At 45.6% G+C, this 21,867-nt stretch overlaps 3 protein-coding genes across 13 annotated transcripts in view; 2 read left to right on the plus strand and 1 right to left on the minus strand.

The window, feature by feature from the left end:
- LOC124063086 (neural cell adhesion molecule L1.1-like) overlaps nt 1-3,901 on the plus strand; it is a 34,924-nt gene extending 31,023 nt beyond the window's left edge. For all 5 annotated transcript variants that reach the window (XM_046396390.1, XM_046396388.1, XM_046396389.1 and 2 more), the window contains one exon: nt 240-3,901. In XM_046396390.1, the coding sequence (XP_046252346.1) occupies nt 240-498 (259 nt within the window). In that variant the 3' untranslated portion in view covers nt 499-3,901. The remainder of the gene's footprint in view (nt 1-239) is intronic.
- Nucleotides 3,902-4,538: 637 nt separating this feature from the next.
- Nucleotides 4,539-17,407, plus strand: si:dkey-96f10.1 (6-phosphofructo-2-kinase/fructose-2,6-bisphosphatase). Of its 5 annotated transcripts, none has more exons than XM_046396411.1 (14): nt 4,539-4,683; nt 9,314-9,439; nt 9,701-9,797; nt 9,983-10,049; nt 10,904-10,978; nt 11,080-11,136; nt 11,779-11,900; nt 12,096-12,303; nt 12,378-12,524; nt 12,656-12,760; nt 13,911-14,040; nt 14,303-14,365; nt 14,495-14,559; nt 14,825-17,407. In XM_046396411.1, the coding sequence occupies exons 1-14, from the start codon at nt 4,602-4,604 to the stop codon at nt 14,882-14,884; spliced, it is 1,404 nt and encodes a 467-aa protein (XP_046252367.1). In that variant the 5' UTR covers nt 4,539-4,601; the 3' UTR covers nt 14,885-17,407. The 5 variants fall into 5 exon arrangements, with proteins under 5 accessions (XP_046252367.1, XP_046252368.1, XP_046252366.1 ...); XM_046396412.1 differs by lacking the exon at nt 4,539-4,683 and adding an exon at nt 5,210-5,369; XM_046396410.1 differs by lacking the exon at nt 4,539-4,683 and adding an exon at nt 7,641-7,868.
- ndnl2 (necdin-like 2) lies at nt 17,307-21,439 on the minus strand. 3 transcript variants are annotated; one of them, XM_046396422.1, is made up of 11 exons: nt 21,291-21,439; nt 20,951-21,014; nt 20,301-20,420; nt 20,133-20,196; nt 19,916-19,995; nt 19,727-19,821; nt 19,339-19,418; nt 19,101-19,143; nt 18,928-18,990; nt 17,737-17,851; nt 17,307-17,647 (listed from the first exon to the last, which is right to left on the minus strand). In XM_046396422.1, the coding sequence occupies exons 2-11, from the start codon at nt 20,999-21,001 to the stop codon at nt 17,555-17,557; spliced, it is 804 nt and encodes a 267-aa protein (XP_046252378.1). In that variant the 5' UTR covers nt 21,002-21,014; nt 21,291-21,439; the 3' UTR covers nt 17,307-17,554. The 3 variants fall into 3 exon arrangements, with proteins under 3 accessions (XP_046252378.1, XP_046252377.1, XP_046252379.1); XM_046396421.1 differs by lacking the exon at nt 21,291-21,439 and adding an exon at nt 21,200-21,218; XM_046396423.1 differs by lacking the exon at nt 21,291-21,439 and having other exon boundaries at nt 20,951-21,284.
- Nucleotides 21,440-21,867: the final 428 nt, after the last annotated feature.

The raw sequence follows: 21,867 nt of genomic DNA on the forward strand, positions 1-21,867 counted from the left end.
CGAGTAATGAATTAACGGGGAAAGAGACAGAGAGAGTGACGGAGTGGTGAGAAGGGTGGTGCTGGGTGGTGCTGGTGGGATCAGTGCTGTGACAAACGATTAGAGATTCATTATTCTGTTGCTGGACTAAATCTGGCATGTGAGCTGCCTTCCACCCGCGTCCAGCTGTTATCTGAACGCCAGCTTTTATATGTGCATTCGGCTAACTGCTGATGTTCTTCCTGTCTGTGGTCTGTCAGTGATGGAGACGAGAAGCGCTCGGACAGCCAACCGTCTCTCTGCGGGGACAGCAAGCTGGGCAGCGACGACTCTCTGGCCGAGTACGGAGACAGCGTGGACATCCAGTTCAACGAGGACGGCTCGTTCATCGGCCAGTACAGCGGCCGGGGGCCCGTCCCCCACGGCAACGAGAGCTCTGGCCCCGCCTCCCCCGTCAGCGCGGTCCCGCCTCCCCCCATTGCGCCGTCCATGTCGAGCATCCTGAACCGCCACAGCTAGACACACATGACAGAGGACACACAAACACACACATAAACATACATGCTGCAACGAAACACAAAGGGACACACCACTGCTGACTACACACACACACACACACACACACACACACTGCCTCAGTACATTCCACAGGTTTATGCAGTGAAGCTGTTTACAGGATGTTTTGCCTTTTGTATGACAAGTTTACACACACATACAGAAACACACACACACACACCTGAAGTGAGACGAGTCTTCACTCTGCTATGAGAATGAGAGACAGAAGGACGTTGAGGACAGGAGACGGCTGCTGCACCAGCTCTTTGTTTCGTTATACCGACAGCTGACATGTAGAAGTTAGTCGAGACTAAACATTCACAAACAGTAACTGAGACGAGAACCAAACGAGAGGAAAAACACGAAGGGGCGAACACGTTTTACAGGTAAAACGTGACCAGAATGTGGGTTGTCCTTCCTTGTTTACATTTTTGAAGGCTGCCTGATTGGACGCAGATGTCACTGGAAGGCTTTTCCCGCTCGCAGACATGCGGGGCACAAATCACGCCGGTGGTTTACATGATCAGCTGAAAATGAAAGCCGGTAGAGGAGATGATGTAACCACACACTCCGGTACAGTAGGGGGCAGTGTGCACCTGAGCCTTTCTTACCCTCAGACTGCAGGTGAGGCAGGGTTTACAGAGAGCTGGTGCAGCTCAGTCCAGGAGAGGAAGAGGATGGCTGATGAAGAGAGGGACGAAGAAGAGAGAAGAGGAAGTCATTTCGTCTTTCATTATTTCATCTCGTACTAACGTTTTATATTATTTATATTCATTTTTCATGTGAATGCCACCTGTTTCAGTTCTGTTTTTTATTTTTTGTGCACCCTTGTTGCCGTGTTGTTAGTGTGCGTGTGTCTGCGGTTGATCTTGCTGTTCCTTGGGGTGTCAGACGTGTGATGCGAGCCTTGCGAGGCGTTCGAGGTCGCCGAGTTGATCTTCGCAGCCTGTCAGCTCGTGTGTCTGTGTGTGATTGTCTGTTCTCCATCCCTGCAGCCATGCGAGTCCTGTTGCCTTAAGGGAGACCAGTCGAGCCTCCTCCTCTCCTCCGTCTGCCGGCCGGCCATTTCGCCTCCTCACAGGCGTTCCTCTTCCCGTCGTCCTCCTGTGTGCTCAGGGCGATGATGTCACGGCGGCCCTGAGAGCCGTGGAGGCGGGTTGCTCCGCCTGCTTGTGAGCTGCAGTTTGTTGATCTCTCAGGGCCACCGCAGATCGTGATGACGGACAGGAAGACGCTCCTGTGTGCACACACACGCATGCACACACACACACACACACACACACACACACACAGATGTAAAATGGAGGCCTATGGAAACCAGTCCTCTGTAGCAAACCCACACAGGACCCTCTGAAGGGAGAGGGAGGGTGGAGGAAGAGGAAGGAGGAGAATCTGACGTCTTGTTCTCTGAATGTAAATAGAACCTTGAGATTGTCGTTTTTTATTTCCATTGCTTCTTTTATAAGAGGGTCAAATTGTGATGTTTTTTATTATTATGCTGTTTGGTTTTGCCCTGCAGCGCTCCATCACTGACCTGCTGCAGCCTTTGTATCATACAACCCCTCACCCCTGTCACCCATCACCTCTCACCCCCTGGCCCCCATCATCCCCTCATCCCTTCGCCCTGTCACCACCATCATCCCCTCATCCCTTCGCCCTGTCACCACCATCATCCCCTCACCCATCACCCCTCACCCCTGTCACCCATCACCTCTCACCCCCTGGCCCCCATCATCCCCTCATCCCTTCGCCCTGTCACCACCATCATCCCCTCACCCATCACCCCTCACCCCTGTAACCCATCACCTCTCACCCCCTGGCCCCCATCATCCCCTCATCCCTTCGCCCTCTCACCCCTGTCACCCCTCACCCATCACTCATAATCGCCTCACCTGTCACCCATTACCCCTCACCCCCGTTACCCCTCACACCTTCGTCTCCTCTTAGGTTTTCCTCTTGTGTCGATTAGAACAGCGAACTGAGGTTCTTTATAGCGACGCAGCAGATCATTTTCAGACGTCGTGTTGAGAATTTGTGCTGTTTTAGCAGACTTGGGCGAGTCGCGTCCGTGTCTTCTGCAGCCCAGGATGGAGCGATACTGCAAATCAGTCTGAATACTTAGAGGTTTTGTTCTCGTGGCTTCAGTGTGTCTGAAACTTGACGTGAAGGAGGACGGCCTAACGGGGACTTCCTGTGAGCGTTGGGATCCACTTTGTTTCTTGTGTTTGTGGAGCAGAGAGGGACTGGATTTCACACACAGAGATCTCCTGAAGTCTGACCCCCTTTAGAAACTCCTCACAAATGTAGACATTAGTTTGATTTTTGATTTTTCTCTGTAGTTTCCTTAAACATCTGCTCATTTTTATCAACCATGAGCAAATAGTGCATTTATGTTGGACTACTTTCAGAGGCGGATTAATCCACATTTGGTGCTCTCGTGAATATCTGGGACAGCAGGACTACCATTAACCATGTTGAGTATTTTATTTTCAAGAAAAATTATTTGCATATTTTCTGATTCTTTACTCCTCAGTGACAGTAAACTGGATTTTTTTTTTTAGGTTCAGAATCAGAATACTTTATTGATTGGGTGGTTGTGGACAGAGCAGGACATTAACGTCACACTGGGCTTTCTGACATTTTACAAACCAAACACTGTAAAAACAACTTGTGTCCACACGGCATTTCCAAGTGGTTCTGTTTTCAGCAAAACCCCTGAACATACCGTGATACAGCAGGAGGTCCACTTGACCCTGGACCCTGTCCCCCTTCAGTCATCTCTCGGTGTGAAAGTCCAACATGTGGCCTTGTTAAACGCCTCCGGACTCCGGTGTTTCTCTCTGCTCCAGATGCTGACTGAACATCACTCAGTCTGCCTGTCTGCCTGTCTGTCTGTCTGTCTGTCTCTGTCGCAGCCTTCTTTTATACATATAAACGCATTGGGGGGGTGCAAAAAAAATAACAAACAAAAAAAAAACAAAAAAACTTTAGGTATGAATAATAACAATACTGCAAATGATAACATTGATAGCAACAACAGTGCTACCATCAGTTACGATGACGCGGTCAGTATTGTCATCAGTAGCGATGATATAATCACTAAGTAACACAATGGAATGAATCAGTATCACAGGATCTAGCAGGAACTTGATGACAGTGGAGGTGGGGGGGCAGCTGTGGTGTGTGTGTGTGTAGGTTCAGCACACACACACACAGGGTGGGGGGTGGGGGGGTGAGAGTGTACTGCAATATTGAGGTGTGCTGATGTTGTACCTGCTTGTTGCATTGTGCTCTGTACTGTAGCTGACAAACTAACCCCAGACTGCCAACTAACCAATAAACATGGACGACACGTATCCTGAACACACCTGAGTGGCTGTGTCTTTTCTGCTGTGTGTGTGTGTGTGTGTGTGTTGGTCAGCATCAGTTATACAAAGATGGCTGACACGTCTCCACTTCCCCCTTCTGTACCAAAGTGAAGCCAAAACATCCCTGATACGAGCGCTGCCATCTTGTTCTGGTGATGTCATTTGGAGCCAGAGTCCGTGTACCGGGAGGTGGAGCCACAGTATCGAGTTCCCGCCCACACACCCACGCTCAGCTGTCAATCATGATGTTTTAGCCCCTGTTTATAACATCAAATAACTAATTAAAGCTAAACTGATCAGAAAAATGAAGACTTGAACAAACATCAGCGTGATAAGAACTACTTTAACTGACAGAAACCAGGAGTGAGCAGGCAGCATCAGCAGGAATCTCAGAGGTGTGGTGGATGATGGGAACAGGTATCTGTAGAGAGACCAGAGCCGGTAAGCAAGGTTAAACCTGAAGGACTTGTTTCCCTGACGGAGACTGTGTGTGTGTGTGTGTGTGTGTGTGTGTGTGTGTGTGACCGGAGGAACACACTAAGGAGGAAGAGGAGGACCAACATTTTCAGACTATTTAGCAAGTCCCGACTTGTCTGTGTGCCTGCGATCACCACAGGTGGGGACACACACTCTGTCCATGCTACACGCACACACACACGCGCGCACAGTCTGCTGGGAATCTGCGAATAGTTTTAGAGGATGAATGGAGCTGTGGCTATGCAAGATGGAGCCGAGCCGCAGGGGGGCGCGGGCAGGACGGTCCGCTTCCAGCGTCCGCACGGTGAGTGACAGCGACACACACACACTCACACACACTCACGCACAGAACAACAACAGACAAGAAGTTAAATTATGTAATACAAACATGCGCGTTCCTGGTCAAGAGAACACGGACGCTGCTCCGGGACGCACAATTTCACTTCCTGTGTGTGTGTGTGCGCGCGCGCGAACTCAGCCCCGTGACGTGAACTGTTGATGGCTCTCACTGATTAATGGGCAGAGCGCGTGTTATCATGTCCGCCGCTCCGGCGGTGCTGACGCGGAATAAGAACAAATCAGCGTCAGCTCATTCAGCCACACGAGCCGTCACACGCGCCCTGTTCGTCTCTTATGTAAGTGTTTTGGTGTTTTAGCCTATGAGGTTTTGGGAGCTGACATGATATGGTAGAGCGCGTGCTGCTCGTGGCTCCCGCTGCAGCGCGCAGAGCGGACGTGGCGAGCGGCGGCGTTGGGTGTCCTCCGCCCCGGTCAGTGAGGGGGGAGGGCTGAGGGAGGAGAGCTGCGAGCCGAAGGACGCCTTGCGGGGCTGGGGCCGTTTATTTTGGGAGGGAAGAGGGGGAGAAGTCCTGTGATGAGGAGCGGCGACCCACGTGGTTTGTGGGTCTCTCCGTGTGAAGAAACAAATGGAGTCCGAACAGAGCGCGACTCCGGTGCGGCGGCCGCGACGCGTGCGGTATGAGAGCACAGGTGAGGTTTAACGAGCAGACAGACGGAAAGCCTGCGGTCAGTTCCCCTGTGTGTGTGTCTGTCCCTGTGACACACACACACACACACACACACACACACACCGCGTGCAGCGCTGCATGAGATGCTGATGTTGGAGATTTCTGTGGCAAAATATTGTGAAACATTCCCGATTCTGCAGGAGTAACACTTCCAGTAAAACTCCTACATGCAGTATCTCACACAGCTCTGACTACTTGTACTTTGTACTTGTGTTTTACTATATTTTTATTATTATATGATGCCTTTTATGCTTCTGGTCCATAACGTTAGTGGAGAGATGACAGGAAGTGCTTGTGACAAAAGTCCTCTGCTGGATTCAGAGCTCAGAGTTCAGGGTTTGGCCACTAGGGGACAACTGAAATATTGTACTATTGTCCTCACATATTAGTGTATCAGTAAGATGTAGACTAATTTAAAGTTTACTTTGAGAAAGTCGGGGAACTTCAAAGTGACAGAGTAAAAGACTGTCACAGTAAAACCAGCAGAAAAAAAAATAACATCCGGGACACTGGATCCTACATTTCCCATCATGCAACTCATTAGCAACTTTAATTAGCCTCCTACATGCCTGCAAACTTTCAAACAGTGCACCTACACACACACACACACACACACAAAGAGACATTTTTCTGCATAGCGAGTACATTTCACTGGTAATAACCTGTCTGTCTGTCTATCTGTCTGTCTGTCTGGCTGTCTGTCTGGTTGAGGGGCTCCTCCTCTGCTGCTTTCTCTGAACTTTCTTCCATTTCTTCCACGTCAAAGAAATTTTGGGGATATTTTTTTCTTGAAAGGGCGAGTCCCCTTCAGTTTTTCGAAGGTAAGTTAGGACATTTCCATGGGAACCTGATGCAGAATAGGTGCTCAGTGGTGCAGTACCAATCAGAGGAATGGACATCAGTTTGGTGGGGGCAGTTCTCTGCCGGTCAGAGAGCTGTGGAGGTGCTGCAGGTGGAGGTGCTGCAGGTGGAGGACGCAGAGCAGCTGTTTGCTCGCTGGGTGCTGGATGCGGCTTTGTATTCCACATATGCTGAGTCGTTTGAAATGTACAGAAACACGTCAGGTTTCATGAAATGATGACGGTGTTATAACTGTAGACTCCAACATTTCGTTGTGAAATGGAGTAGAAGTAAAAAGTGGAATAAAATAAGATTAGTTGAAAATGGTGCATTAAGTGGCAGTTGCTTCACCGTATCTCTGAATGTGAATGTTGATCTCACAGTAATGAGCATTGAAACATGATGCCCATTGTTTCTCTCTGCTTTCATGAGTCAGTAACCACACCTGTCCAGGTGCGCTGCGTTGTGTTGCTTGATGTGAACGTGGTGGAGGCGTCGTGCGGAGACACAGAGGAAGCAGCAGATGCAGGGTTTCGGGATTGCGGCCGAGACCTTAGCAGACCTTTATTGCCCCGCCATGAGTACTGCTTACCTTCCAGAGTAACTGTGAAGGGAATAAGTTTTACTTAAAGGTGTCTTGAAATACATCATGTGTCCAATCAGCTTTACTCTCCCAAACTCTCTGAGCTCATCCGTAGCATCTAACAAATATGTCAAAATATGTCATTTCCTTGTACTTAAAACATTTGCAAAGCCAATTTTTTTACTTGATTACAGAATTGTTTCTGAGCAAGTCGTCTTCTTCTCTGCCTTTTGTTGGTGCATTACAGTTTGTGTGTTGCTGCCACCTGTTGGTCAGTGAAATGCTGGCAGGAGTGTGGAAACAAAACTGCTCCATAGTACTGCCAGCAGTCTAAATGTCCACAGGGTAGCTTTAAGTAAAAATACAATTAAAATGTGCATGAACTTAAACTAACTTAAACAAACTCCTTATGCACAGTCATTAAAGGAACACTTCACTCAAAAATGACTTTCCATCTGCATGGGGGTGAGAAGATAATGACTAACTTTTCATTTTAGGGTGAACTGCTCCTTTAATATATTTACCGATAGGCAACACCCACTCACACAAGTGTTATGACATTTTATTAGTCCTCTGATGAAATCCTAACAGAGCTGCTCAGTGTGGTTGTTCCTGGCTTGTCACCCCACTTCCTGTATGTTGGGGCAAAGTTTAGAGTTTCACTTGCTGATTGGTGGATGACCTCATTCTGGGACGGCTTATGTGACTGGCAGGTTGTCTGACCAATCAGAGATACTCCCTGATCTGCAATGAGCCAAACAGGTCTACCGGCTGACTCAAATCTCCTCCCAAACTGACATCGTGTGAGAAAGTTCAAAAACTGTAAGCTCACCTGGAGTGCTCCTCTTCATTTCACCCTGCTGTTAAACACACACACACACACACACACACACACACACACAGAGAGTACAGACGTGTATACACACACTCAGTTGGCTCTTGAAGCCATGTCAGAGGCACAAAGAAAACTCACTCAAAACCCTCTGGAGAAGACGTGGGTCCCATGGATGAAAAGCCGGCTGAGCCAACGCAGAGGCTGTGAGTACAATACTGTGAGTGAGTTTGTGTGTGTGTGTGTCACACACACACACGCACACACACACTCTCCATTGTTGTATCCAGTTTGACAGGTTGGTACTTGTGCATTAAAGAAGGTGTGAATGACTTCTCTTTGAAGCTGCTGGTTTATGTGTTTTCTTCTTCTGCTGCTGCTGCTGCATGGCGTCCTGCTGTGGGAAACCGGAGGGTCGTTCACCCCAAAGGTTCACGATGAAAACATGTCCGCGTTCTGCCGTTGAATCTAATGCGACAGCCCCCACACCGTCACAGGAAGAATGTCAGCTTTGATGCTTCTTGCATGATGTTCTGTATGGGCTGACAGTGGTGGCACATGAACTCCTTTACTTTGTTTACCACAGCTGGAAATGATGTGAAATTCTCACTTAGTGAGAGTCCAGGTCTTTCATTAGGAAAACGTACTTGTGAAGTACTCAGTACATCGTAAAAATCCTACAGGTGACTTATCAGTGACGTGTGAGTGTTCGAGCAGCTTGTACTGCTGCAGCTGGACGTGCACCAAGTCTGAACTATTGTAAACTATTGATCAGCACTGATCGGTCACTTACTGACTCAGTATTACTAGAACTTGGTGTTCTCCGAAGTGTTTTCCAGCCTTCCACAAACCAAGTATTCATTTTACCGTCACAAAAAGTACCAACTGTGATGAAGGCACCGGTACAGTTTTAAACTTTGATCAGCTGACAGAGTGGCAGCTTGGAGTTTCAGCTGTGCATTCAGAGAAGTTGAACAGGTAACTGAACATTTGAAAATGTTTCCTCCGGGAAGTGAACAGACTGAAGATAATTCTGCTGTTTGACCTGCGATGTTTGGGAAACTTTGAGAATCAAATGGATCTCATCAGAAGACGAGCTGCGAGTGATTCATTCGTTTCATTATGGATGACCTCTTCATCCCTCAGGGACGGTGATTGCTGGGACCGGAGACTGTGTTCAGGTTTGTCCATCCGCATGTCCCCCCTTTTGTGAACGCGATATTTCAGGAACGCCTTGAATGAATTTCTTGAATTTTTGCGCAAACATCCACTTGGACTAAAAGACGAAGTGGTTAGATTTTGGAGATCAAAAGCACATGTTTAGCCATAACAGCAGAATTTATGCACAATTGATCAAGTGCTGACATTTTGACATCCCTGTTTGAAGCTTTATGGTCCACCACAAGCTCACTGGTTTGGATGATACTGAGCTTCAGCTGATTGTTGTCGCACCGCGTGACGAAGCTCTTTGTGGGTCACAGACAGACATGAGTCAGCCCTCTCATCTCGCCTCACAGGGAGAAAGAGAGTTCTTTTCCTTCTCGAGCTTGAGGTTTTCAGCCCTCAGTTTTGAGTTTCTCCTTTAATCTCCATGGAAATGTCTTGCACACCTGCAGCACAGGTGTTTCAATGCTCTGTTTGTGTGTTTCAGCATCAGTGCCCCAGTTCACCAACTCCCCGACGATGATCGTGATGGTGGGACTACCGGCGAGAGGGAAGACGTACATCTCTAAAAAGCTCACCAGATACCTGAACTGGATTGGTGTAACGACTAAAGGTATCACATGACAGTACAGGATCTTGTTGTCTGACGAGGCATGTTTCTGCCCTGCAAACACCTGTGTGAATATGATAAACCTTTGTTAAATGATGAAGGACCTCAAGTTCATTTGACGGTTACTCAAACTGGATCGTAGTCTCATCAGTACCTGGAGCAACACGCCTCCGCCAAGACCGCAGCTTCCCGGCATGTCAAAAAGCATCTTCTGTGCACAGTACATCAAATCTAATTATACGACATCCTTTCGATGTTTTCCAGTGTTCAATGTTGGGCAGTACAGAAGAGACGCCACACGTTCCTACAACAGCTTTGAGTTCTTCAGACCGGACAACGAAGAGGCCATGAAGATACGCAAGTACGAACCTTCACTTTCACGGGGCCTCGCTGCCGTCAGTGTGTGACTTCACGTGTCTCGTCTCATGGCTGTACAACCCAGTCAGATACGTGTGAAAGTGTCAGCGTGCGGAGGAGCACCTGTAACCCAAGTCACTCTGTGCATATAGTGTTATTAATGTTTGTTTGTGGTGTTTCTGGGCGCAGGGCCTGTGCTGTCGCCGCCCTGAAGGATGTGTGTGACTACTTCAACAGAGAGCTGGGCCAGGTCGTGGTGAGTGACACCTGACGCCTGACGTTAGCTTAAAGGGAGTGAAAATTACACTTAAATTCCTCAGGTGGACACAAACACGACTCCACTTAAATAATCATGATTACTGGATAGCTACTGGATAAAGACGTCGCGATTTGTCAGAGTTGTCTTCACAGCTTGTTTGTGCTGCCCCCAAGTGGACAAAAAAATCTCTCTGCAGATTTTAGCAACACACTTGGTTACCGTGGTAACAAGTGTTGTTTGATATTACTACAAAATGCGTGTGTTTCTAAATTGTAAAATTCACATGTAAATGTATTCCAGTCAACTTATTTTTTCTTTCTGCCTTCATACATACGTGTTTATAGTTGTAGAGAGAAAAGAGGCGGTTCCTCCTGCGCTCAGTAAACATCATCATCATCACTAATGCAGCAGGTTATACTGTATGATATGGTTGTTCTCATTTATGCAGGGTTATGACAGCAGCTGTGCTTGTAAGATCTGCACGGACATTTAAAACGACTGATGGCTGAGAAAGTTACACAATAGATTGTCATGTTCAGTCATGAATTTACACGTAAATAAGCTGCCGTGTTTACGATGTCAAACAAAAAACGCTCCACTGCTGATACGCCCTTAAACCGCCACAAAGCCTGCGTGACCAACACTGTATTTCCTGTTGCTTCTTCACTACAAAATCCCCCCAGACGTTCACCAGCTGAAGGCTTTTAATGTGAAGCAGCATCAGTAGGAGGCGAGGGATTAGCATTAGCATGAGCTAAATGCAGCTCTGACAGCAGTAAACAGTGAGGTGGACAGAAGTCCGATAAGGGCTGGTCAGAAGAATCTGTCGATAACCGTTCTGTCTCTTTAAGGTTTTTGATGCCACCAACACCACCACGGAGCGCAGAGAGGTCATCCTCAGCTTCGCCAAGGAAAACGGCTACAAGGTTTGTTCTTGTTTCTTTTTTTCTCCCGTTGCTAAAGTAAACCTGAAAAACACTCAGAATTGCACTACAATTTGTCACCTCTTCTCTGCCCACCTGTGCAGGTTTTCTTTGTGGAGTCAATATGTGATGATCCAGAAATCATCGCTGAGAATATTAAAGTGAGTGAATGTGTGGGTTTGTCTGAGTGAGCAGGAAGTCTTGGTTCCAGGATCACAGCAAGAGCCGAGCTTGGAGCCAGGAGCCCAGTGTGTTTCTAATTTGTTATTGGTGGAACAGGCTGACCTGAGAACAGCCGCAGTCAGTCAGAGTGCCGGTCGGACTATGCCAGGTCACGTGATCTGATGCCATATTTGTTCCAAAACAAGATAGTTTGCACATATGGAGAACAGTTCTCCTGCTGTCATCAGTCTTTTACTTTCACTTCCCTTTTTTTAATCCTTATTTTCAGTTCAGTTTTGGGGAAGCTGAACAAATGCTAAACGATAGTTTGGTTTTAAACTTTTTTCATTATTCTTAAGAACAGTATGGGCAACACAAAGGAAGCACCGGTACAAGCAGCATCATTCATAAGAAAATACATTCATTTGTTCGTTCATTCGTCAATAAATAACAGAATTTCAAAAAACAATTTCAAAATTTGAAAAGAGAGGTTTTCTTTTCCATTTGTAAAGCTGCTTTTAGATTATTGATTTGCTTCGTCATTTGCTTCAGAATATGAAAATGTGGACACAAGACGAGGACGTGTACTGCGGTCTCACGTCTCGCAGAAACCCCTTCAGACTGTCTCTGTCTCCCAACAGCAAGTGAAGCTGAGCAGCCCGGACTACGCAGACTGCGACAAAGAGGAGGCTGTGGCTGACTTCCTGAAGAGGATCGAGTGCTACAAGCTGACCTACGTCCCACTGGATGACAACAAGGACAGGTGACAGCCCCCTGAATTATGGATCTGTGTATGGGTGGGGACACATTGTGAGAAGCTCATCGTTGGTTTTGGTCTTTTTGTGGAATCTGACTTGAAGAGAATTAAGAGAACAACACCAACGACCTGAATGTGGTGACTATCAGGAGCACGAAGCCAACACAACGTCAGCTGCGTACTTTTCTGGTCTTTGTGCAGGACCTTGTCTTACATCAAGATCTTCAACGTGGGCAGCAGATACCTGGTGAATCAGGTCCAGGACCACATTCAGAGCAGGATAGTTTACTACCTCATGAACATCCATGTCACCCCGAGATCCATCTACCTGTGTCGCCACGGGGAGAGCGAACTCAACCTCGTGGGTCGCATCGGAGGAGACTCCGGACTGTCATCTCGCGGGGCGAAGGTAGGGTGTGTGTGTGTGTGTGTGTGTGTGTGTGTGTGTGTGTTTCGTTTCTCATGTCCTCTCTGTGCTTGCAGTTTGCCGGTGCTCTGGGTGTGTACATGCGTGGACAGTCCATCAGGGACCTGAAGGTGTGGACGAGCCACATGAAGAGGACCATCCAGACAGCAGAGGCTCTGGGAGTCCAGTACGAACAGTGGAAGGCCCTCAACGAGATCGACGCTGTGAGTGTCAAACACGGCACGACTGATTTGTGCTGCAGGATTTCACAAATAATTGAGCAGTTTTGTTTGCGTATGCCGACGTGAGAAAGAGAGCTGAGTGTCTTAGACTCTGTCCCGGTTTGCTGCCTCAGGGGGTTTGTGAGGAGATGACGTACGAGGAGATTCAGGAGAATTACCCCGAGGAGTTCGCACTGAGGGACCAAAACAAGTATCGCTACCGCTACCCTAAAGGAGAGGTGAGGAGGCACAATGTGATTCACAAGAAGAGGTTTACACCAGCCGTTTGTCTTTATTCTGTTCGACTCGGGACGTCGAGGATTTAACAGGAAATTGTACACGAGTGGAAACGTTGATGCTGAGGTTGCAGAATTTTCTTTTTAACTTGAAAAACGTTGAAATAAGAATTAAATAAGTATACTTATTATTTAAAAATAATAAATAAGAGTAGACCTAAAAAAACAGCCCCACATCACAACAGAAATTGTGTGATGACACTCGGGTCCAGAATGTCCTCTTTGGTCAATAAGATGAAAAATGTATGACAAAGTCAAAGATAACTTCAGGTTATCTGAATGTAGTGAATATAAAATAAAAATAAAAATTTCTTGGACACATAACATTGCAGCATCTCAGTACTGCACCAAAACACTGTACATCAGTTGCTGTGAAAGAATCGAGGCTGTGTTTTCCATAATGTCTCCAGTATTCAGCTGACCTCAGTGTCCCCGTGATGAAACCACCATCACGTTGTCACCATAGCGTCACTGCAGAGCACATGAAGTGGATTGTCTGTGGACTAATTATAATCAACAGGCGACTCCCTCAGGTGCTTCATCATGAAGGGAGACTTTGTCCTACAAGACAAGCCACTGACAGAATCTGAAGGCTAATTCAGACTCTCTCTCTTCCAAAGTACAAATACCCAGCTTTTTTTTTTAAACATATCACCATCTGCGTTGGCGTCATTTTGGGTTCCTATAAACTGCATTGTCTGAGCCAATCAGGATCAGCACTCAGCTGTCAATCATGGTATTTCAGCTCCTTTTTATTGCATCAAGTAACTAATGAGCTAAACTAAAGCCAAACTGATTGGAAACGGCGTGATAAGAACCACCTAAAATCACAGAAACATCTTTGAGAAGAATTTATTTGACGTGTACTTTGAGTTTTCAGTTTGCCTCATGTCCCATCTGCTAACATGGAGTGGGAGGGGCTTATGAGCTGTACTACAGCCAGCCACCAGGGGGCATCCAGATGTTTGGGCTTCACTTCTGAGGAATTTGTATTATATTATTTATATTTTTGTAAGGTGGAGCCACAGTGAAGTTGAACTGAAGTGGTGTGGACAGCTTAACGTCTCTCTTGTTTGTCTGTGTGTACCTCCAGTCGTACGAGGACCTCGTGCAGCGTCTGGAGCCGGTCATCATGGAGCTGGAGAGGCAGGAGAACGTTTTAGTCATCTGTCACCAGGCTGTCATGAGGTGTCTGCTGGCCTACTTCCTGGACAAGAGTGCTCGTGAGGACAAAATACATCAATTTACAACAACACCACACAGGCCTCACCGTTTAACACACAGCATCCAACCTTTTAAGTCCGCACCTCCAAAATGTCCTGCAGAAGACTGCTGCTGAGCATAGATTTCCATCTTCAGGAAGTGGGCTTGGAGCTGAGAGTCAGACAGTATTGAGAGATAGACAAACATGTTGTTGGATTTGGCCTATTTACAAATACATAAATGTCACAGTAGGATTAAACAAACGTGACTTTTCTTTCTCAGATGAGCTGCCCTACCTGAAGTGTCCTCTCCACACGGTTCTGAAACTCACCCCAGTCGCTTACGGTCAGTCTCTCTGTCCAACGTTTGTCTTGTCTCCTGTTGGGTTCCCGCTGCTCCACGTTCAGCACCATGGATCCCTGAAACTTTGCCTTTTTATCGTACTGCTGCTGTTTTTCTCGTCCTCTCTGTCAGGTTGTAAAGTGGAGTCTGTCTTCCTCAACATTGAAGCTGTCAACACACACAGAGAGAAACCAGTGGTAAATTCAGTTTCTGTGTTCTTTTTTGTTTTGTTTTGGTTGTTTTTTGTACTGATCTTTGGAAAGTCAAACTGAGTACTCACTGACTCCCTTCATAACAGCTGCAGTGTTCAGCTAAACTCATTGAAAAGTTCTCACATCAATGGTGAAAGTCAGAGATGGGACTTACAAGGTCACAAGCAAGTCTCAAGTCAAAACTGACAAGTCCTAAGTCCTAAACTTTACATTTTTTCAACTTTACATTTACATTTTTACATTTTCTCAGAACGTGGACGTGGACAGAGACCCGGCACAGGCACTGGAGACGGTCCCAGATCACATCTAGAAGAGGAATCACAACATGGCGCTGGTTTCATCCCCAATGAAAAGTAATTTAAATTTATGTAATCATGGTGTTCATTGTTCTTGTGGTCGTTGTTGTGAAATGGACAAACTCTATGAGACATTTTTCTATGGCATTTTCATTGTAAATGCACTTTATAAGGCGGAGCTCAGGCCAAACGTCAGTGATATGAAGAAGAAGCTTCCTTTGCTGTGAAAATTGAAGTGCTGAACACTGGCCAGATGACCCGTCTCACTCTCTGGATTTTATTCAACATATTCACTCGCATGTTGTTATCTTTTGCATTTCATTCAAGCAGCCAGTTCTCCACTTGAACTGACATGTTTGTTTGAGCTGTTTCGTTTCATGTTATCTTGTCTCCACATTTACATTTGAGAAGGCAGACGATGAGTGAGCACATTTCTGAGATGTTGTGGTTTTATTTCTAGTAGAGACACTGGCACAAAGAGGAACTTTTAAGTTCTGTCTTTTAACTGTTCTGAATGAAACTAAGGAAAAGTTTGGCATTTTGAAAAATGTGCTTTCTTGCTGAGAGTTAGATAACACATCTGTGTGCAAGTTACTGTATACAGCCAGGCGTTAGCTTAGCTGGAAATGAGGGACAACAGCAAACCCAGATCTGCCCAAAGTTAATAAAATAAATCTTCCTGAAGTGTCTGCTGACTGCCTGCAATCTCACTGTGACAGCAGCACTCCCAAAAACATTGTTATGAACTTTGTAGTTAAACATGCCCTTTAAAACAAGATATAACACGTTAATTAGTGAACTTGCGATGCTGGTAGGTTATCTTTGGACAGACCTGGACAAGCTGTCTCCCTGTTTCCAGTCCTCATGCTAAGCTAACTGCCTGTAGCCCCAGATTCATATTTACCCACTAATGGTGCAGAGGCTCCTGAAACCTGCATTTTTAGGGGGTGACTCCATTGGTTTCAAAAAGAGGCCTGATTGGATGTAAGCCAATGAGAAGATTAGCCTAATTCTCAGTTGATTTATGAGTAGACGGTTTCCTTCAACACAGCATGATGTTCATTTTGTGGTGCAGTGGTTTGCACTGTCGCCTCATAGCAAGAGGGTTCCAGGTTCGAATCCCGGTCCGGACCCTTCTGTGTGGAATTTGCTTGTTCTCCCTGTGCCTGCGTGGGTTTTCTCCGGGTTCTTCCTCCCACAGTCCCAAAAACATGCACATTAGGTTAACTGGCTGCTCTGCATTGCCCCAAGGTGTGGGTGTATGTGTGTGTCAGCCCTGCGATTGACTGGCAACCAGTCCAGGATGAATCCCGCCTCTCAACCGTAGCCAGGTGGGATAGGCTCCAGCTCCACCGCAACCCTGATGGAAAAGCTTTATCCAAAATGGATGGATGCTCCCATTTAGAGTCAATAGACCATAAAGCAAGGGATCCAATCAGGAGTTCCTCCCCAGTTTCACCCTCACATCCAAATATGGTCATTGTGCCAAAATAGCCAAGATGGCAACAGTTTGACATGACATTGATATTCTTATCTAACTCTTAATGAGAAAGCAGGAAGCTTTCTCAGACCTGTAAAGGCCTGTTAGTTTGAGTCGTCTTACCTCATGTCTTTACATTCGCATCAGCATCACCTGAGTATCCAGATGACTCTGGCGTTAGTTTTTTGTGTGGATGTGGTTTGGTTATGTATCACAGTGGAAATGGGGAGGAGTTGGAGGTTTAAATGCTGAATGGAACAGGGCCATGCAGACCACACAACCCTTTGAGAGTAAAACTGGAGGGGACATTCAGCACTCTTAACTGCCCAACGCCACGATGTGCCTCACATAAAGAACATATACATGATTACTCTATGCACCCTTCACACACACGAGGTGGACGGCTCCGGTGGTACGTTCTCAGCTGACACGGCATTGTTTTAACATCGTTTTAATAAGACACAAGAGGGAATCTGGTGCAGTGTGTCCGTACTTTTTTGAATATGAAAATATGTCAAAGATGACTGGCTGTTTGCTCTGTGGCATAGCTGTGTTGTGATCGTCTTTAGTTGGTTTTAAGCTGGTGTGTGCTTCTTCAGTTACGCAGCAACAGAAAATAGTTTTCCTCAGGTAGCCTTAAACATGTTGGTGCAAATGAATGCACATACTTCTGTCCACACAATGTGAAGAGTTTCTCAGTCAGAAAACAAGTGTCTAATGCATTGAGTTGTCCCTCGAAACCACGTTCAGTGGTAGCCAATCCTGTGTTAAATCTGTGAACTTGTGCATCAATTGGTCAGTTCAGCTTTGTCTTCCTGCTCGTCCCTTGTAAACGTGCAACAGTTCCTGTGTGTCCTGAGCTCCACCATGTAGCAGCTGATGTCAGAGAGGTCCTGAAACAGGACTGTGTGTCTTCTTAACAACAATGAGTATGAGACATGAAATTACACTGTCAATCAATGCAATCACTGACGTTTATTTAGAAAAGGTTTTATTTTCTGAACTTTAACAAATGTTACCTGAAAGCCCAGGCAATAAAATGACAAGGCATATCTGACTAGTTCAGCTGTTTGGCTTTCTTTTATGTTTTGTATTGTAATTGTTTGTCTTCACAGAGAACACAAAAACACATTTAAAAAGAAAAATGAGGCACTGCTGCCAAAATAAATAAAATGAACGGAAAGACCCTGTGATACTGGGCCAGTTATCTGTGGCTGCTGGTGCTGGCCTGGGAGCTGGAGGTGGAGTGGGCTTCTCTGTACTGCTGGCTCCAGCTCTGAGGGTCCTGTTCATGAAGCTGGAATCAAACACCACATCTCCATCAGCTACAAATATTTAATGGCAGGCAGCTGTACTCCATTACTTACAGCACACACAGATACCCACCTGACCCATGAACTCAAGGATTTTGGCTTTCGACACTTCCACTTCAGCCCGTTGACCCCATCGAAATTCATGCTCTATTGGCTCTGTGTGAGGGATTCGCACATACTCCAGGTATCTATACACACACACACACACAGGGTAAAATTCAAAGAAGCTACAGACATGTTTAACCCGAGAGCACAAAAGATGTCTACAATCAGCACAGTTTCAAGATGGACACCCAAGATTAGTGTCTCCAGTTCAGTGTGGGAATCGGGTCACAATCTGCCCTTCTGTTTCTAAGTTTTGCTCTTGTAAAATGTGTCATAATTAGTCCATAAATTCTTGCGTCTCTCTAAAACTGTTCATAGCTTGAAAGGCCACTTCATACGGCGGTACAGAAGTGACAGAGTGGGATCTCCATGGAGAACTGGAGTTTAAACTGGAGAGAAACCACAGACAGACAGGACTAAGTAGCACTACCCAAAGTCAGTGAAGAAATAAAGGCTTGGACAGGAACCCAATGGGCTATAATGGCATGAGTCAATGTGACAACACTACAGTAAAACAAGCACATCATTCAGTGATAGTGTTTGGAGTCGGCGCTGGGCCAGCCACTCTGCTGCAGTGGTCCGGTTTGTTTGCAGTCTCCGGTTACTCTGTGGTGTGGTATAAACCAGAGTCTACGGTCTGACAGACACTGGCTCTGAACACACCAGTACAGCGGTCCCAGCGGGGCTCGAACCAGGAACCTGCTGATCATAGGTCTGCTGGGTTAGATGACTGAGCTACTGTCTGGCTCAAACACTCAGAGAAGGGAAACGGTTCATTCCTTCAAGGGGTGGGGGAGGGGCACACAGCCAGTGCTTTTACATGCACAGGTAATCAGATTGTAGTTGGTTCTCTATTGTGACTGGATTCCTGGAACAACATGTAATTAAGAAATCTGGTTTTGTGTAATCCAGCTGTTGCCATGGATACAGGCCTGATGGGACAAGTTGATTGAGGAGTCAAGTTTACAGTTGGAGTTAGGATTTCTTAAGATATGAAGTCTGAGGGCGGGATGCAGCTGTGAGTTTAGGAATTACTTATGTGATATGAAGATAGGATTTTAAACTTAAGATGGGACAAGCAGTTAGGAAACGTTCTGTACTGATGCCCCTGGTTCAACATATGCATGTAAACCAAAGTGACTGAAGTGCTCCTTCTTACCTTTGGCGCACAAATTCGTCAGTGACCACCCTCTTCACGTCCCCGAACTCTTCATGTCGCTCTCTGGAGAGGTTTCATGTCAACAATGTCAACGTAACAAGCAGAGAATGAAAGTCAAAGTCACGAATGTGTCGAGTCCAGCAAAGACCAGGTGCATGAAAACGCTGCCTTACCCGGGGTCAACGCGAAGCTTCTTCAGAGTACTCCAGATGAGGTCTACGGCATAAAACACAACCAGACACTGTTTCAAGTGTTCATTTCTTCTGATCAGTTTGGTTTTAATTAATTATTTGATGTTATAAAAAGGGTGTCATGATCGACAGCTGAGCGCTGATCCTGATTAGCTCAGAGGGGGTGTGGGCAGGAACTTGATACCGGACCTATGGTGAACGATTGAAAGCTCTCACTCACTTTCTCTGACGACGCCTCCTTTCATGAAAATAACACTGAGGATGACAAACAGCAGACCCATCTTTGGATTGGTGGGGCTGCTGCTCACACAAACACAACAAAAACAACAAGACAGTTAAAACTATGCACACTGTCAACTATTCATTGAAATGCCTACTACTTTGGTTATCAATTAGTTGTGGTTTCTTACAAAAACATGACCAAATTCTCAGATTTCAGTTTCTGGAATGTGAATATTTTCTGGTTTCTTTATTCCTCTGTGACATTAGGTTGAATGTGATAATAATCAACATTTTTCACAATTTTATGGCCCTAATCGATTAATCAAGAACATGAGGAACAGACTGATTGATAATGATAAACAATTAGTGTTAATACAGAGACTCACTTGATGGGTGAGGCTCTCTCCGCTGCCTCCAACTTATTGATCAGTATGTACGTGTGATTTTTGGCATCGATTTCAACCAGTTTGAGGCCAAACACCTGAGGGAAACAGTGGAAAAGAGCAACACTGTGACTGTTGTAGGTGTGGTATTTCCGTGTTTGTCCGATTCTGATCCTCTCAGACTGAACATACCTGGTCGAATGTACGTGCAGCCCTCTTCAGGATCTCAGGGTAGATGTTTCTGTACTCCTTCACCACATGTTTCACAAGGTCTAAAAAGACAAGAGAATAATATGACTAAAGACATAAAATAGTTCACTTAGATCCACCTTGAGCAATGACAACAGACCCACGGTCACACAGTGACAGACACTGAACTTGACTGCACTGTGCATACATGTGGCTCTACCTGCTCGGCGAACGGGAATCTTCTTCTGGTCCTTCACCAAGAAAAACTGCACCACCTCAGCTGTCTGCAGAACAGACACACAAGATGTGCAAATACATCATGAAAAGAAAAGAGAACTTTGGTGTGTGTGTGTGTGTGTATGTGAAATGATTTCTGTGTGTGTGTTACCTTTTGGTCAACCTGTGCAGGTGTGAGCTTCTCCAGCCCTCTTTGGACCTGAGACGTACTTGGCTGAGTGAAGGTTGCTTCATCGTCGTCTTCCTGAGGCAGTACGGTGCTGGGCTGCCTCTACATGAAAAGCATCAGTTGAAACTATGTTCAGATTGTCTGAAAGAACCAATCACCAACAAATGCACCTGCCACAATGCATGGATACTGGATATGAATTTATTATTTAAATTATTTCAGTAAAATAACCTCAGAGGTACATGATAACCTGTTGTATAAGAACATTGCGGAGTTTGCTGATAACGATTTGATCTGTATAGATTATTTTAATATCTGTCTGTACAAATGAATGGGATATCGCCGTAGTGCGTTAGATAATGAGAATGAGAACTCCGTTAGAACTCCGTTAAAAAGTATTACCACCTGAGAGGCGGCCTAAAGTAGCTTCAGCTTTTTGAAATCATGGGTGAGAAAAATAAGCAAAAAGTAAGCGTGCAAAACCTACAACCTATATTTAAGTATTTGAACTAAACGACAGTAACCCGTCATAAAGCCGCTTTGTTGGATGAAAACACGTGAAAGGCGGCAGTGCTGTAATAGGGGATGAGCAAATCCAAACTGATGTACTAAACACCGTGTGACGCACTTACTCCGCTTTGAGAGGAGCTCGGAGTGTTGGACAGCCTCTTTCTCTGCGTCATGGCGACACGCTGCCTGATAAACACAATAAAATGTATCCACAGGCACGTCGATATGGCTTTAAGCAAACCAAACAAATCAACTAGGACAGGACTAAAACCTCCCAGAGAACACGGAAGTGACAGGTCGGACGATCGAGCTAAAGTAACGCTAGCTGGGTAGTCTGAGATCGCCAGCTAACTAGACAAGTCTTAACTTACATAACATTTAAATATCACATCTCAAGCTCAACAGACTGCAGTAACGACAACAGAGCATTAACCGACCCGCTCGGTGAATATATTCACTCACTTTGCCTAAATGCTAACTCCACAGTCGTTTCCAAACTGTCAAATTCCCGCTAATGCGGTGTTCAGGCGCCCATTGATGACGAATAATGAGCGCGCCATTTAAAAAACAAACAACAAAAAAACCCCAACTTTATTTAAAAGATTTACGTTTCAATAGAGAATCGTAATTCCCATTCTCCAGGAGGAAATAAACAAATGAACCAATAACAATGGTCACACATATTATAACACATAATAACTAGGAAACAAAAATCAAATCACACATGGCAATAAATGATAATGCGTGATGGTCTACAACCCAAACCTAACATTGATATTTTTGACATTAAAAGAAGAGAGAGTCAGAAAGAGTCTCTCAAAATCTTTAATGTCTCTAGTAGAAGCTAATTTGTAGAATTATCAATATTATAATATATTTAAGTTATAAATATGTGTATAGGGATGAAACAGATGAAAGAAACCCAAACTGGAGCAGGAGAATTTAGCAGCCTACCCCTGCAAATGAAAGTAGATTTATTCTTGTTGTTTACACCCCGAGGAATGTAAAATAAATGGCTTAACATCATTTCAAATGTTTA

Source organism: Scatophagus argus, chromosome 8 (genome assembly GCF_020382885.2).
Source record: "Scatophagus argus isolate fScaArg1 chromosome 8, fScaArg1.pri, whole genome shotgun sequence".
NCBI lineage: Eukaryota > Metazoa > Chordata > Actinopteri > Scatophagidae > Scatophagus > Scatophagus argus.